General features: G+C 40.8%; 1 protein-coding gene across 2 annotated transcripts in view; it reads right to left on the bottom strand.

Annotated features, from left to right (window-relative positions):
• Positions 1-13,692: 13,692 nt before the first annotated feature.
• MARCHF5 (membrane associated ring-CH-type finger 5) overlaps positions 13,693-17,488 on the bottom strand; it is a gene marked incomplete at both ends in the record, with an annotated part of 43,949 nt that continues 40,153 nt past the window's right edge. For both annotated transcript variants that reach the window (XM_080694947.1, XM_080694948.1), the window contains 3 exons: positions 13,693-13,809; positions 14,488-14,654; positions 14,802-14,985. In XM_080694947.1, coding sequence (XP_080551073.1) covers positions 13,693-13,809; positions 14,488-14,654; positions 14,802-14,985 — 468 coding nt within the window. The remainder of the gene's footprint in view (positions 13,810-14,487; positions 14,655-14,801; positions 14,986-17,488) is intronic.

Genomic DNA, 17,488 nt, shown 5'->3' with positions numbered 1-17,488 from the left:
TTTTAGGTGAAACTATCATATATTTATATATTTATTTTTCAGAAAAAAAAATCTATCCTAATATGGAATATGGACTCTAGATACCCAAAACGATCTTGAAAAAGAACAAAGCTAGAAGATATATATTTTCTGATTTCAAACCATATAAAGCTACAATAATTGAAACAGTGTAGTACTATTCTAAAGGCAGATATATAAACCATTGGAGTTAAATAAAAGCCTAGAGCTAAATTCTTCCCTATATTGTCAAGTTATTTTTGACAAGGTTTCCACGAACATTTGGTGGTATAAATAATAATATTTTAACTAAATATTGTTGAAACATAATAATTACATGGAAAAGAATAAAGTTGGACGCTTACCTAATCCCATATACAAATATTAACTCAAAATAGATAAAAGACCTAAATATAAATCTTAAGACTATAAACTTTTAGGAGAAAATCTGGGTCATAAAACCTCACAACACTGAAATTGGCAGTGATTTCTTGGATATGATTTCAATGGCACAGGCAACAGAAGAGTATACAAACTCCCTAAAAAATATATATATATATATATATTGTATATCCAAAGACAATGTAAACAGAGTTAACAGTTACTAATAGAATGGGATAAAATATTTCCAGATGCTATATCTGAAGGTATATTAATATTCCAACTAGAAATCCTAAAAATTAACAACAATAAAGGCAAACAATACCATTTAGAGATAGGTAAAAGACTAACATAAATAATGAATCTCTACAGATAACCAATCTTAGTTGACTGTTGGATGGAAACTCTTGTTTCTCTGGTTCTGGTGAGTGTTACCTATTTCTTCTTTGTAGTTAATCTCTTTGAGTATTTTCTCTAGTGCTGGTTATGAAGACAAAAATTCCTTCAGTTTCTGTTTGTCATGGAAGCTTCTTATTTCTCCATCTAATTTGATAGAAAGTTTTGCTGGGTAGGAAATTTTTGGCTGGAAGTTATTTTCTTTCAGAGTTTGGAATATGTTACTCCAAGCCCTTCTGGCTCTCATGACTTGGTTTGGGAAGTCTGGAGTGATTCTGATTGGCTTGCCTCTGAATGTCACTTGGCCCTTTGTTTTGTTGCCTTTAAGAATCTCTGCTTGGCTTCCACATTGGTCATTTTGACAATTATGTGGCATGGGGATCCTCTTCTCCGATCCTGTCTAAAGGGAGTTCTATAAGTTTCCTGGACCTGTGTATCAACCTCCTGCTCTATGTTTGGAAAATTTTCTGCTATTACTTCCTTGAAGAGATTGTTGATCCCTTTGGTTTCACTTTCTTTTCCCTCCTCTATTCCAATTATTCTTAGGTTAGCTCTCTTAAAATGGGCCATATTTCTTCAATATCAGATTCCTGCTGTCAGATATTTTTTCCTAGATTAGAAACTATGCGTTCATTTTTGGAATGATCATCTTCTAAGAGCGAGATTCTGTTCTCCATGTGGTCTAATCGGATGTTTGTGCTTTGAATTGAGGCCTTTACTTCATTAATTGCATCCTTTATCTCTTTTTGGCTCTCTCTGAGTTCTTTTCGAAGCACCTCTATTATTTCTACAGTTATTTTCCTGATTTGATCTTCTAGAAATCTCTGATTTTCTGTTTTATTGAGTTCTGATGTTGTGGGGTTGTGGGCATTCATTGCTCCAGTATTATTCCTCTTTCCCATGATTTCGGATGTTTGTGCCTTCTCTGGGTTCTTCCCTTGGGTCACTATGACTTCACTTAAGGTATTCTGGATCTCGGGTCAGTAGTATCTCAGACCCCACTACTCCTTTACTGGGTTGTATCACAGAGTCTCCGACCCAGAGAGTCGATAGAGGCTGCTTTAGACTGTGGGGGGTGCCAGGTTGCACGTTCTCCTATGGTGTGATATCTCTGCCACCGCCCCTCCCCCACTGGGTCAAGTCCCAGGGAGTACAGTACTGGGATTTCTCCTCTGTGGCCTGCAATTTGACTCACTGTTCTTGAGTACGCAGATGTAGCTGTACTGGATTCGGTGAATTCTCTGCTGCTGCCGCCGGTGGCAATATGGCGCTGCTGCTACGCCCTCGGCCGTGAGGCTGGCGTATTTCTTCTTGGTTTTGATTTCCACTCTGAATCCCTGCGGCGTGTGCTGAGCTCAGCCACTGGGAGCTTTAGATTTTACCTGCGGCGAGAAATCCCGCCTGGCTGTTCTGCAGCGTCTCACCTCGGCTTGCTGTAGCCTTCTGGTGAAGTCGCCGCCTCCGCCGGCAGTATGGCGCTGCTGCTGCGGCCTCGGGCGTGAGGCCGGTTATCTCCTCTGTGGCTCTGAGCTCTGTTCTCAGTCCGCTTTCTCTCTGGAGCCTGGTGATTTTTTTGTTTCTCTGGTGATGGTGTTTTCTAACTATGAAAGGCGCTGATTTTGTGGTAATGGAGATTGGTTGTTAGCAGGGCTCTTAAGCCCCACTTTTCTTGGTCGCCATCTTCCCGGAAGTCAGTCTAGCATTATTAAGTAATGTATGAAACAAGAAAAAAGTTTGTTTTGTGTGTGTGTGTGTGCGCGCGCGTGTGTGGTACTGGTGATTGACCTAGAGGCATACCTCCAAACCATACTCCCAGCTCAATTTTATTTATTTTAATTAATTAATTAATTAGTGTATGTGTGTGTTGCTGGAGGTAGAAATCAGGGGCCTTCTATCTCTGGGCTTATTTCTTGTATTAATTTGGAAATTGGGTCTTGTTAAGTTGCTGAGGCTGACTTTGAACACCTGATCCTCTTGTCTCAGCTTCCCAAATTCTGGGATTACAAGCCTGCACCACCACACCTGGCTTAGTTTTTATTTTTTGAAACAGTGTCTCACAGCAAGTGTTGTGGCACATGCTTGTAATCCCCGTGCTTGGGAGGCTAAGACAGGAGGATCCCACAGGTTCGAAGCCAGCCTCAGCTACTTAATGAAGGTCTCAGCAACTTAGTGAGACTCTGTTTCCAAATAAAGTATTTAAAAAGAAAAGTCTGGGAGTATAGCCTAGAGGTAGAAAAGCCCCTAGGTTCCACCCCAGTAACACACACACACACACACACACACACACACACACACACACACACATCTGGGTCAAATAGGTAAATTAATGATTGCACTGACAGGTCAGTAAGAGGTTGCTCATAAAAGAGGACTGCAAAGTCCACAAAGGTGGGAGCCGCATCTGTCCCCTCCGTGGCTGCAGCATACACGGTAGTCACACAAGAATTATCTATGAATAAAAACAAAATAGAGTATTTGCTCTAAATGCGAATCTTTTCTGATTAAGTAATATAACCTCAGGATTTTAATTTTATGTGCATCAGTAGATTCCTTTGTAGTCACAAGTATGAAATTAGAGTATTTATTTGAATTATCACTGTCCAAATAATACAAAATTGCAGTTCCTTGATTTATTCAGCCAGTATCATGAAACCCTTGCACTTTCTGACCCTCCTTTCAGCAGTTTGAGGGCTGAGGCAATACATTGGCTGTAACCTCAACAACCTTTGTTAAGAATTACATCACCATAAAGCGAAGCTACTCTACTCCCAGCAGAACAGCTAAAGTCTGGAGATAACTGGGCATGGTGGCGCACACCCGTAATCCCAGTACCCAGGAGCCGGAGACAGGAGGATTGCAGGTTTAAGCCCAGCCCGAGCAATTTAGAGACACTGTTTCAAAATAAAAAAGGGAAGTTGGCGTGGCATACACTTGTAATCCCCGCGCTTGGGAGGCTGAGACAGGAGGATCGCACAGGTTCGAAGCCAGCCTCTGCTACTTAGTGAGGCTCTCAGCAAATTAGTGAGACCCTGTTTCCAAATAAAATATAAAATAGGTCTGGGAGTATAGCCCGGAGGTAGAAAGCCTCTGGGTTCTACCCCCAGTACCACCAATAAATAAATAAATAAATAAATAAATAAATAAATATAAAAAAGGGATGGTGGTGTAGCTTGGAGGTAAAAATGTCCCTGGGTTCAATCCCCAGTACAAAATAAAGAAAAAAAAAAACAAAACAGTTGTCATGAGAGGGTTGCCTCTCGGTGATGTGTGAAAGCGGGCACTTTTTAGGCAGATGGAAATGTTTCACCTGGAGTAGATGGTATTCACACACACGATGCATGTCTCCAAATTCACTAAGTTGTTACCTTTTACAATTTGCATTACTGTAGATGATAATAACTTAATAAAAAAGAATGACATCAAGCTGGGCGTGGTGGCGCACGCTTGTAATCCCAGTACTTGGGAGGCTGAGAAGGGAGGATCACGCAGATTCGAAGTTAATCTCAGCTACTTAGTAAGGCTCTCAGCAGCTTAGTGAGACCTTGTTTCAAAATAAAAATATAAAATAGGTCTGGGAGTGTAGCCCGGAGGTAGAAAGCCCCTAGGTTCCATTCCCAGACCCAGACACACACACACACAATGGCATCATTTAAAATCAGAGACACACAGTGGATGTTACAGCCTTAAGGAATGAATAAATAAAATAGGCAGAAAGGATTGCAGGAACTCATGGCACTCCTAGGCCCTGTTCTCAGTGGCAGACGCCAGGATAACAAGAGTGTAGACACGACAGGAGGCAAGTGCGTCCTGCATAGGTTCATAGATGAGTTCTCTGCGCACAAAGTGCTCAAAACTGTTCGTTCTCTGCTCTGAACACTCAAATGTATGCTCTCCTCAGCCCTCGAAGAGCAGCCAAGAGAAGAGCCCCCTCGAGAGAGAAGTAAGCAGGTTTCAGAATGCCCCTTTACTAAGTTCCAGGCATAAGTAGCTGCAGTGCTTTTGCAGGCAGAACAGACCAGCATGCTGGTGGTCTCAGAATCAGCAGGTTCTCTCCTGGGGACCAGGCTGCAGGGAAGGCGGCGAGATCATTTAATTTACTAATTCCCCATGGCTGCCAGCAAGGTCATGATGAGACATCCAAGAAGCAAGCTGTGTCTCCTCCGGGCTGGTCTCTGAAGACCTGAGAGACATCTGGTGGACATGGTACCAGAACAAGATGAAGGGTGCAGTTCTCAAGTTTATATTGGATTTGGCAAAGAGGTAATTCATGATCTTCATGAAAGTGGTTTTGGTGCTGGGTGTGATCCCACCTACTCAGTAGGTTGAGGCAGGAGGATTACAAATTTGAGATTAGCCCGGGCAATTTAGCAAGACTACGTCTCAAATAAGAATTAAATAGGCTTGGGATGTAGCTCAGTGGTGAAGCGTCCTTAAGTTCAGTCCTCAGTTTGGAAAACAAGCCAAAACAAAACCATGTTTGAGGCCAAACTGGATTTCATAGCAATATCTTGCCTCAAAATAAAATAAAAAGGGCTTAAAGATATGGCTCTGCGAAAGAGCACTTACCTGGCATGTATAAAGCCCTGGCTTCCATCCCCGGCATGACAACAAATTAAAATCTTGACCCTGTTGCCTTCAGTTTCTGTTAGATTTTTGCTTATGAATTTTAAGCTAGAATAAGTTCATATCTGAGCAGGGCACATTTTTTTCTTTTCTTTTCTTTTTTTTTTTGTGGTACTAGGGATGGAACCCAGGGACATTCTATCTCCAAGCTACACCACTAGACTTATTTTTTTATTCTTTATTTTGAAACAGGGTCTCACTGAGCTGCAGAAGGCCTCACTAAGTAGCTGAGGCTGTCTGTGAACTGCGATCCTCCTGTTTCAGCCTCCCAAATGCTGGGATTACAAGCACGCACCACCACGCCTAGCAAGCAGGGCACATTTTCAAAAATTCAAAGTCTATTACAATAGTCCACAAGTGTTGTTAATCAGCATAAATCCAGTAAAAACCAACTTTTAATAATATTTTAAAGAAAAATGCAAAAATAAAATATTGCTTTTTATTATTTATAAAATAAAACATAGAATAATGTTCAAGTGCCTCCACCTGTCATACATACCTGGCATGTTTTGGAATGCCTGTTCTAACTCAAGACACCACCCATAAAGGAACAATTATTTTTTTTGGGGGGGTGGTACAAGGGATGGAACCCAGGGGCCTTCTACCTCCCGGCTACACTCCCAAACCTATTTTATATTTCATTTGGAAACAGGGTCTCTTAAACCAGCCAAGGCTGGCTTCGAACCTACGAGATCCTCCTGTCTCAGCCTCCCAAGCACGGGGATTATAGGCGTGTGCCACCATGCCCAGCTTAAATGAACAATTTATATTCTCAACTTCTGTCTGTACAATATGATTTTCTTTAAAAAATAACAGGCTTATAGCCTGGTGTGATGGCATACGCCTGTAATCCTGTGGAGGCTGAGACAGGAGGATCAAAGGTTCGAAGACAGTCTCAGTAGTTTTAGTGAGACTCTCAGCAACTAGGGAGACCCCTTTGCAAAACAAAAACAATTTAAAAAAGGGCTAGGGAGCCAGATGTGGTGGACTATGCCTGTAATCCCAGTTCTTGGGAAGCTAAGGCAGGAAGGTGACATGTTCACAGTCAGGAGGGCAGTCCCACCACAGGTTTGCAGCCAGCCTCCGTGACTTAGTGAGGCTTTCAGCAACTTAGTGAGATCCTGTTTCAAAACAAAACAAAAAATTTTAAAAAAATTATAAAGGGCTGGGGATATGTCTTAAAGGTAGAATGCCCCTGGGTTCAATCCCCAGCACTGCCAAAAAAAAAAAAAAAAAAGTAGTTACTTATACCATTTTGCGGACATGTTGATTATACAAATTGAATGTAAAGTGACCAGGATTTTCTTAATGATAGAGATAATAAAACGCCCATTCAATTTGAGTTTTTTTTTTTTAAATAAGACAGTAACAGTTCTTTTGAGTTTGGTTGAGGAAAAAAATGCATTTGTTTTCTTATTTGACTTTTGTAGGCATTATTACTGTGATATTTAAAGTTCACGGTCTGCAGACAGCCTCAGCTACTTGGTGAGGCCCTCCCCGATTTAGTGAGACCCTGTTTCAAATAAAGAAAAAATAAGGGGGGGTGCTGGGGATGTAGCTCAGAGGTAGAAATGCCCTTGGATTCAATCCTCAGTACCGCGTTACTCTAGTGCAATAAATTCTTACTGGGTGTGAAGTTTACTTAAGTGTAGACGACAGTGCAGAAAGGTTTCTATCCTAGGGTGCAGTCTTTACTGGGAGCCTGCGGCTGTCAAAACACTGAACCAGTGAGCCCCAATGTGCCAGGACTCCCAACATGCACTCGTCGTGAGAGGTACCAAGCAGATATCAGGAAATAAATGCTGGGGAAAAGAACCCAGGGAATCAGAAGCCAGGCAAATGCTATACCACTGAGCTATACCCACAGTGCTTTATTTTGAGACAGGTCTATTGTCCAGGCTGACCCTGAACTGTGATTCTCCTGTCTCATCCTCCAGAATACCTGGAATTACAGGGGAGCACCATCGGCTTCTGAATTCTACACCTCTACCCCTATTTTTTATTCTCTATTTTGAAACAGGGTCTCACTAAGTTGCAGATGGCCTAAGTAGCTGAGGGTGCCTGCAAACCTGCGATCCTCCTGTCTCAGCCTCCCAAGTACTGGGATTACAAGTGTGCACCTGCCACATCTGCCCTTCATTTGCAGTTTTCTTTTCTTTTTTTTTAAGCATTCATGGAAACAGAGTCTCTCTAGGTTGATAAATGCCTCATTATTTGCTGAGGTCATCCAGCACTGCAAAGAAAATAAAAGAGAGAGGAGAGGAGAGGGAAGAGAAGGAGAGGAGAGAGAGAGAGAGAGGAGAGAGAGAGAGAGAGAGAGAGAGAGAGAGAGAGAAGAGGAGAGAGAGAGAGAGAGAGAGAGAGAGAGAGAGAGAGAGAGAGAGAGAGAGAGAGAGAGAGAGAGAGAGAGAGAGAGAGAGAGAGGCGCTTCAGCTTTCTTTTTTTTTTTTTTTTGGTGTGGTGGTACTGGGGTTCCTGGAAGCCCTTCTACCTCCGGGCTACACTCGCAGACCTATTTTATATTTTTTATTTGGAAATAGGGTCTCTTAAACCAGCGTGGCTGGCTTCGAACCAGCGTGATCCTCTCTGCCTCCCAAGCGCGGGGATTAGAAGCGTGCGCGTCAGCATTTCAAAGGGGCCAGGTCAGTGTAAAGCTCTTCCTTCTTAGGCTTGCTGGTTAATCTTGTCCACTTCACAACCAATTACTTGATTTAGAGTGGTTTTATACCCTTTAAAAGTTGCTTTAAGAGCTGGATGTGGTGGTGCATGTTTGTAATCCCAGTACCGCCAAAAAAAAAAAAAAAAAAAAAGTTGCTTTAGGGATGGGGGTGTAGCTCAATGGCAGAGCACTTGCCTAACGTGCATGAGGCCCTGGGTTACGTCCCCAACACAAACGGCGGAAGAAGAGGTTAATGTCTTTACTTTTGTAGAAACTCTTTAAGAGACAAAAAGAACTAAAGATTAAGATAAGTATCTTGATCTTAAAAATACTCCTCCCCCAGGTTCATAAAATGTTTACCCTGATCCTATTAGATGTGGGTGTCATTCTAATGTTGAGGTAGTAACGAAAGCTTAAAAATTAAACCCTAACTCTGATTGATTTTACACTCATGTGGTGACAAAGTTGGATTTGTCGTTTTACAACTTCTAGTCTACCAAAGCAGGCTTGTTCACCATCTTACTCCAGAACTTAGCACAGTACCCAAGGGCAGACAGGCGGTTCAACATTAGAGCAGCGCACATGGCAACCTGGGCAGCGTTACCAGTAAAGCATTAAGGCTACATGGGCTTAGTACCTGGAGGCGGAGACAGGAGGATCACAGGTTCAAAGTGAGCCTTGGTAACATAGTGAAACCCTCAGCAACTTAGCAAGACTGTTTCAAAATAAAAAATAAAAATGGGTTTTGGGGTGTAGCTTAGAGATAGAATGTCCCTGGCTTCAAGCCCCAGCACCACAAAGGAAAAAAACAAAAACAAAAAACCGACATCTGGCTGGTCAGAATGATGATGGTCGAGTTTGTTGCTTATACACAGGGCTTCTACAAGAGTACTGAGCTGTAATTCCCTCCTCCCTTCCTTAAGAAAGCAATGAATTAAACAAGACCATTCAACCATTCTTAACACTTTTCTTTTCCTTTCTCCTTGTGGTACTGGGGCTTGAACCCAGGGGCATTCTACCCGAGCAACACCTCTAGCCCTATTTTATTTTGAAACAGGGCCTCACCAAGTTGCTGCGGATCTCACAAAGTTGCTGAGGCAGGACTCAAACTTGCGATGGCGATCCTCCTGTCTCAGCCTCCCAAGTACTGGGATTACAGACGCCACCACGCCCAGCTCCATTCCTGCCATTTCTAATGTGCACAGGGAGGAGCAGTAGGTGGCAGAGGAGCAGCAACTTTGATTCCAATGGACCAAAGAAAGCTCCTGGACAAACTGGTACTATGTACTTAAGTTGGTATTTACTTTTCCGTTTATCAACTTTCTCAGAATGTTACCTCATTTAATCCTCCCAATGACCCTGGGGTTAGGTTTTATAATCTTCGTTTTACTGATGAGGGAATGGAGGGCTTGAGAGGTAAAGTAACTTTCCCTACAGCCAAGTATCAGCTAGAACAAGCATCCAGGACACCTAACTCCAGGCGTTTCTCCTGTTCTTCTCAGGAGGGGGTAAAGAAATGCCTTAGAACACAATCAATCCCCATGGATACATGGGCCTTTTTAAATTTACTCATTCTAGAAGATTTTGTCAGAAATTTAAATTCTTAGCATATATCATCTATCTATCATCTATCTATTTTTGTGGTACTGGGGATGGAACCCAGGCCCTCCAAGCTATAACCCTAGCCCTATTTTTTATTCTTCATCTTGATACAGGGTCTCACTAAGTTGTTGAGGGCCTAAGTAAGGCTGCGTAGCTGAGGATGGCCACAAACCTTTGATCCTCCTGTCTCCTAAGTACTGGGATTATAAGCATGTGCTAATTCTTAGTATCCGAGGGAAGCAATTTGCGTTTCCAATCACTTGAGATCCATGGCATGAGCCCACCCACAGCTTTTGTCTAGTTGCTTAAGTAGTTGCACTCAGTCCAAGGGGCTTTGAGGATGGGCAAGGGAGAATATATTGCTTTCTGTTTTTGTGCTGGGAATTGAACCCAGGGTATTCTATCCCTGAGCTACACCCTCAGTCTATTTTAATTTTTTTTGCAGTACTGGGGATGGAACCCAGGGGCACTCTACCTCCAACCTACAGCCCCAGCTCTATTTCTTCCTCTCCCCCTCCCCCTCCTTCTTCCTCTTCTTTTGGTGGTACTGGGGTCCCTGGAAACCCTTCTACCTCTGGGCTACACTCTCAGACCTATTTTATATATTTTTTAAATTTGGAAACAGGGTCTCTTAAGCCAGCAAGGCTGGCTTCGAACCTGTATAATCTGTCTCCGCCTCCCAAGCACCGGGATTACAAGGTGTGCCACCACGCCCGCCTTTTATTCTTTATTTTGACCCATGCCCGGCTTTTATTCTTTATTTTGAAGCAGGGTCTCACTGAGTTGCAAAGGGCCTAAGTAGCTGAGGCCTAGATCCTACTGTCTCAGCCTCCCAAGTACTGGGATTTCCAGCATGCGCTACCATGCCTGGCTTACTTTTTATTTTGTAATAGGGTCTAAGTTGCAAAAGACCTTGCTAAGTTGCTTAGGCTGGCCACAAACCTGGATCCTCCGGTCTTTGCCTCCCAAGTACTGGATGAATTTCAATAATTAGAACATATCTGGAATTTAAGCTAGCCTGATTAGATGATTAACACAAATTCCTCTATACTATTTTAATTCAAATTTTTAACATATATCTCACTAGAGTCTTGGTAACTGATTTTAAAAGTTATGTAGGTACAGAATAAATGTTTTTGGAATTTGTTCAACAGACAAAATACAATTAGAGAACATAAAAATTCTTTATTTGACCTAATCCAGCCAGTATTGAGATAGTCTGCTATATTAAAAACAAGACTTAAAAAAATTACAGCAGAATTAGCAAGGCAGTGACTAAGTCACTAAGTTTTATTTTATATTCTTCACAGTCATTTGATAATCATGTAATCATGAACAATATTTTCAGCTACTTAGAGATAAGTTAACTCCTGCAAGTAATAGAATTCTACTAGTTGTCATTCAATCTTATAAAAGAGGTTCAAAACATTAAAGTTTCTAAAAATAACACAAAAAAGCAACATGAAAATATACTGGAAACATAAAATATACCCATCCATTTCAAACTCTACATCATTTTGTCCTCTACTGCCTCTCTTTCACCCCTCCATTCCCTTTTCCTAGAGTGCAAACAGACTATGTAGCAATTCAGAAGCAGCTACTACTCTAAGGGCTATTTTGGACATAAAATGTCTGTCCCTTTAATTTCTCAGTTAATTCCAGAAACAGTCTTTAAGTGTTACTGGCATCTCAGAAACAAACTGTGGCTGAGAAAAGTCAAGTCACTTGGCCAAGGTCATAGCTATTTAAGATGAATTAGGATGTGAATGCAGGTCCAACATCCAGTCTGCCATGCTCTTCTGCTGCTTCGTGGTGGGGCAGGCGCCTTCTGAAACAACCCACACATGGTATTTCTTGAGCTAAGGATCTTTAAAAGTGTTCAGGTCCAAGGCTAGAGGTCGCTCTGGTCCCCAGGCACTTGTAGTCCCCTCCCCACAGCCCTAGGAACCCTTACTGTTGCTTCCCTGGCTCAGGCCTCGTTGACAACAAACCCAAGCAGCTCCTCCACGTCTTGGACAGTAAAGTAGTTAAACAATAAATAAATAAAACAAAACAAAACAAAACAATAAAACTGTGTGCTTGCGTAATTTTAGGAAAGGCTGCCCAGAAACTGTTTTATGTAACAAAATTATGCAGAAAATTACTTTTTAATTTTTTCATATTAAAAATTAAAGAAAAGCCAATGTATTTTATATTATAGCTATATAATCTAAGTTATTTTTACATATAAGCATAGATCTCCTTCAGAATGGTAGTAGTGTTTTGGTTTTGGTTTTTTGGTACTGGGGATTGAACCCAGGAACAGTCTATCTCTGAGCCAGAACCCCAGCCCTTTATTTTGAAATAGGGTCTCGCTAAATTGCTGAGGCTGGCCTTGAACCTGTGGTCCTCCTGTCTCAGCCTCCCAAGTCCTAGGATTACATGTGTGCACCACTGCACCTGGCTAGCAGTGTTCTTAATAAGGCTCATTCAGTCAAATCCTCTCTTCCTCCCCAAATAATTATAATTTTGAATGTTCAACAGCCATTCACATAAATGTCATATAACTCAAAATTAAGATGTTCACACAATATAAAGGTATCAGCTTTTAATTACTAAAATTAACATACATTATTGCAATCTAACATAGCGCAATCTACATTTGTACACTCCTAAAGAGAAGTGGCCACTTATCAGCAAGGGGAAACATTTACTGTTGTCATGCATTAGATACTGTGAACAAAAATAAGGTTTTTGGAATTATCTTTAAGAAATTTAGTATTAACTAATGAAAATAACAAAGACTGTTAAACACTAAGATGCCCATTCTATTTGAGAATGGCTTAAAGTAATGCTTTTGAAAAACGCATACAAAACTAAACAATGATTATTAAGGTACTATAGCCTCATCAATATGACAATTAAAATCTAAAAACACTAGTATTAGTTTCTAAAATAAGCTGACTTAGCCAAAAACAATAGCCTCAGTATTCATTCAAGACTTTGATCTCCTCACTGACTGACAGAAAAGCAAGAGTGCAAGGCCTCATGTTGGTTTACTCACTGCTGGTTTTCTGTTTGCTGAAATTAAATCATCAGCTCTATAAGAGCTGGGACCAAATCTGTCCTATTCACCACTGTATTGTGTAGCACTCTGTCCAGTGCCGGGGTAAACGGGATGATTAACAAATCTGGATAACTGAATCAATGAAAGAAGAACATAAAATAAGTTTATTTTGAAAGTTGTTCTCTGCTCAAGCTACTATAACCTGGCAGCTCTAATATCTAGAAATAATGGATTTAAAAACCTTAATCCAGAGATCAAAGGACCTGATGACACGCATACACACAACCAGTAATCAAGACTACACAAGTTAAAATTATATTATGAGCTATGAGATGTCAACTTTTTATAAATAAAAATTTAATAGTGAAAAAGTGATTTGGAAGCCCTGTAAACTTTTTACCATACACATTTTGGAGGACATCACATGAGGTAAGAAAAACATGACAAAAATCTAACTTGTTCAGATAATCATTTGAATGTTTATATACATTTTTGGTTTGTTATTTATTCATAACCAATTTACATTTCCTGTTATCAGACTCCTGTTTTGCATTTAATCAAATTATGCCAGTGAGAAAAATCCTCATAGTACCTTCATTAAGTTGCTGATTCTATAAGAAAACACTGAACATGAACATGTACAAAAGAGTCATTAGAATAAAACAGCATATGCATTTTTAATATTTGTACAGTTTGATCTTTACATTTCTGTTTGAAGAAAATATGAACAAACTCAGGTTTATCATGCTAAGACAATGGTTTGGATGACCACCATGAAAGAAGTACATACAAAACAATGAGTGAATCACATCCTCAGATTCCGTGATTACTGAGAGGATTTCCCCTGCCTTAGGTGCTTTATCATATTTTTTAAAAATATAGGAGCAGCAGCTTATAACAAGTTTCCACTAGTGCATTAATGATGGAATCAAAACAACACAACAGATTCGTAAGGATGAGAGGACTGCAGAACAACCGGAAGTCAGTTTTATGCTTCTTCTTGCTCTGGGTAATTAAGAATTTTGCGGTGTGCCTGACGTAAGTATTGCTGCTGTTTGAAGTAAACCTTAAATGCTCCTTTTATGGCAACAAAAGCAATTCCACCCTAAAATAAAAAGAAAATTTAGCTTTTTATAATGCAGGTTTAGAGAAACTATAAAAATTTAGATTACAAAAGACAGGCTCTGATGCTGAACTAGTTCAGATTACTACAAGTGAAACACTCTCTTTTCTACTAGGGCATAGCAGAGGACAGAGATGCCCTCCCATTTTTCTGTCTGAGCAATCTGCCTTCCACTCAGCTCTACATCCATTTGGCTACAGAAAAGAGAATGCCAGAGCACTATGTGCAGACCACCACCAGAGGGGGCAAGTGCCAGTATTTCATTAATCTTAATTATTCTGATGTAGCTCTCATTTTCATTCTATAGGCACAAAAAGTAAAAAACTCATATCCATTTCACAGCAAGGCTATTTTTGTGTTAGCATTTGAAGCAGGCAGTCTGACCTATCAGCAGGGGCCCTTTGCCAATAGCCCAGCTGGCATGAGGATTGGATGTGATCTGTGCATGCTCCAGAGAGGAATTCCTTACAGAAAGTTCTGGAGGGCCAGTGCTGTGGCAACAGCTCCTCCCCTCTGTGTTTCTACTCAAGCCGTGGATGACAGGGGTCAAACAGAGCTGCAGGCACTCACTGAGTGTTTGTATAGCCCCTCCCCTTTTAAAACAAAGTTGATTCTCTTTTGTACGCTATTTGAAAAAAAGTAATATTAAAGCCATCTTACCAAGATTGTCCTTTGTAAATTAGAGTTAACACTACTGAACATCAGTTTGCCAACTATCGTCGCAATAGTAGGAAAGACAAGGGCTCCACACAAAATTCGGGTAGCAGAGACATGATCTGCTAAAGGATTGGCTTCTGCTGGAATTCGAGGAACAGGACAACCAATCCCTAGTGAAAAAAATGCAACGTACTGGTGAAAACACATCCTAAAATAGACAGCTATTAAATATCTTTAAACATTTCTAAAAATCATGTTATGGTTCTTCTTCAAGGTAAATCTGACATACACTTTATATCCACAATTCAGGGCCTTACCTGGAAATATACTGTTCAAAATTTGTAGTTTATTTGAGTATTTGCGCCACAGTCTAAGTACATAATCCTCCCAACGAATCATCTTGCCTAATATCAGCATGACAGGGATAGTAGGAAGTCCAATTAGAAGAAATAAAGGATCAGCTCTCTCCATAACATCCAGCCCTTCTTTATGGCCTACAACCTGCAAAACCAAAAAACATTTGCTAATCATTTTCTTATTTAATAAAGTGGCATATGTTTAAGATTTATAGGAAATGCTTAATTTCAAAAGAACTAGAAATAAAACATTTTAAAAATAAGCTGTAAAGCTACTGGTCCTGACTTACGAGAAAAATCTCTACTCAAGGAAAAAAAGTTTCCAAGCTATTTCATATTACATTGGAATAAAAAGCTCCAGAAATGGCTAACCATACTGATGACATTTCAATGAAGGGGAAGGGACCACTGGTTTTTGCTTCCATTCTTCTTGCTTGATTTGCTTTGAGCACGTTGCAGGGCTGGCATGTAGTTCTAGGTCCTATTCGTCTTCCAGAAGAACATTTGTATTGCTATTATTTTATTGTGTGGTACTGGGGTTCCTGGAAACTCTTCTACTTCTGGGCTACACTCCCAGACCTATTTTATATTTTATTTGGAAACAGCGTCTCTTAAGCCAGAGAGGCTGGCTTCGAACCTGCGCGATCCTCCTGTCTCCGCCTCCCACACGCAGGGATTACAAGCGTGTGCCACCACGCCCGGCCGTACTGCTGTTATTTTTTTACTGGAGTTGAGCACAGCCAGTTAAGAGGTGGGACCAATATTCTGGAGATGCCCTAAAAACTCACTTCTTGTGGCACAGCCCGGTGGTAGAACATGTGCTGTGCATGTGCAAGGCCCTGGGCATAAGTGGCATGCACCTATAGGCCCCCGCTATTTAGGAGTTCAAGACCAGCCTGGGCAACACAGGAGAGCTTATGGGGATTGTCTTCACACTAGAGGCAAAATGTGAACTAGGCTGGATGTTAAGGTTCCATTGTTCCTGGATAAACTGTGTCAGCTGCCTTTGTTCTAGAACAGATAAGAGTCCTTAAGGCTTCTTCCTTGCTATGTGGCACCAGACATGTAAACTCTTTAAACTAGTAAACTACTAAACAAAACTGAAGCAAGGATTAAATGTTATCAGTGAGTGCTTAAAAGTTGAGTCCAGTGCTGGAGGGGGAACAATGAACTATCACGTTGTCTTTTCTATTTATTTATTTTTGGTACTGGGGATTGAATGCAGAGTTTTCTACCCCTTGGCTACACTCCCAGCCTGATTTTATTTCTTTACTTGAGAACAGGATCTCACCAGGTTGGTGAGAGCCTTGCTACGTTGCCAAGGCTGGCTTTGAACCTAAGATCCTCCTGTCTCAGCATTATAAGTACTGGGATTACAGGTTTGTGCCACCATGCCTGGCTCATGTTGTCTTCTCAATAAAAAAAGCCAAGTGGAACTTGGTATACAACTATCGTCCCAGGTACTCAGCAGGTTGAAGGAGGATGGCCCGAGTATTCAAGTTGGAGACCAGCCTGAGTAACATGGTGAAACCCCATCTCAAAGAAAATAAAAAATAAAAATCTTAGAAAGAAAAGTCAAAGAACAGAACACAAATGTTAAAAAAAAAAAGTGGAGGGCAACAATCAAATTCCCCACAACCAAATTCTCCACAAAGACTATTTTGTAAAGAAGGAAAGGAATTAAAGGGACAAGAACACTGAGCTGACTACTTATTCTGATGTACTTGGAATTCCAAAGCTCTTAAGAGTAAAAGAAACAAATATTTAAAAGCAAATCCCCCCAGGGATCATGGTTCGCTGACAGCCTTACCTACTTAGTGAGGACCCCCCCCCCCCCCCCGGGAAACTTAGTGAGACTCAAGAATAAAAAATAGGGCAGGGGGTGTAGTTCAGAGGTTGAATGCCCTTGGATTCCATCTCCAGGCTCACAAAACAAACAAACAAACAAACAAACAAACAAACAACCAGCTAAAAATCCTAAAATGTAGGACTCTTGTAATCCCAGTATTTATACGGGAGGCTGAGACAGGAGGACTGCAGTTTCAAGACTAACCTTATCAACTGAGCAAGACCCACGCAGCTTCAAGACAAAAAATTAAAAAGGGCTGGGGTTGTAGCTCAGAGATAGAATGCCCCTGGACACAACCCCCAGTAAACACACACACACACACACACACACACACACACACACACGCACGCACGCACGCACGCACGCACGCGCATGCACACACAGAGCAAATTCTAAATATTTTTTTCTTTTTGGTGATACTGGGCTTGAACTCGGTGGCATTCTACCTCTAAGATATACTCCCAGCCCTTTATATGTTTTGTTTATTTTTTATTTATTTATTTTTTTGTGTGGATCTGAGGATGGAGCCCGGGGCATCAAGCTCCGAACTACACCCCTATCCTATATTTTATTCTTTTCTTTTCTTTTCTTTTCTTTTCCTTCCTTCCTTCCTTCCTTTCTTTCTTTCTTTCTTTCTTTCTTTCTTTCTTTCTTTCTTTCTTTTTTGGTAGTACTGGGGATGGAACCCTTCTACCTCCCGGCTACACTCCCAGACTTTATATATATATATATATATATATATATATATATATATATATATATATATATTTTTTTTTTTTTTTTAATTTGGAAACAGTCT

Source organism: Muscardinus avellanarius (genome assembly GCF_963383645.1).
Source record: "Muscardinus avellanarius genome assembly, chromosome: 4".
NCBI classification, from domain to species: Eukaryota; Metazoa; Chordata; class Mammalia; order Rodentia; family Gliridae; genus Muscardinus; species Muscardinus avellanarius.
The sequence above is the reverse complement of the archived record's forward strand: the minus strand, read 5'-3'. Positions and strand labels throughout refer to the sequence as shown.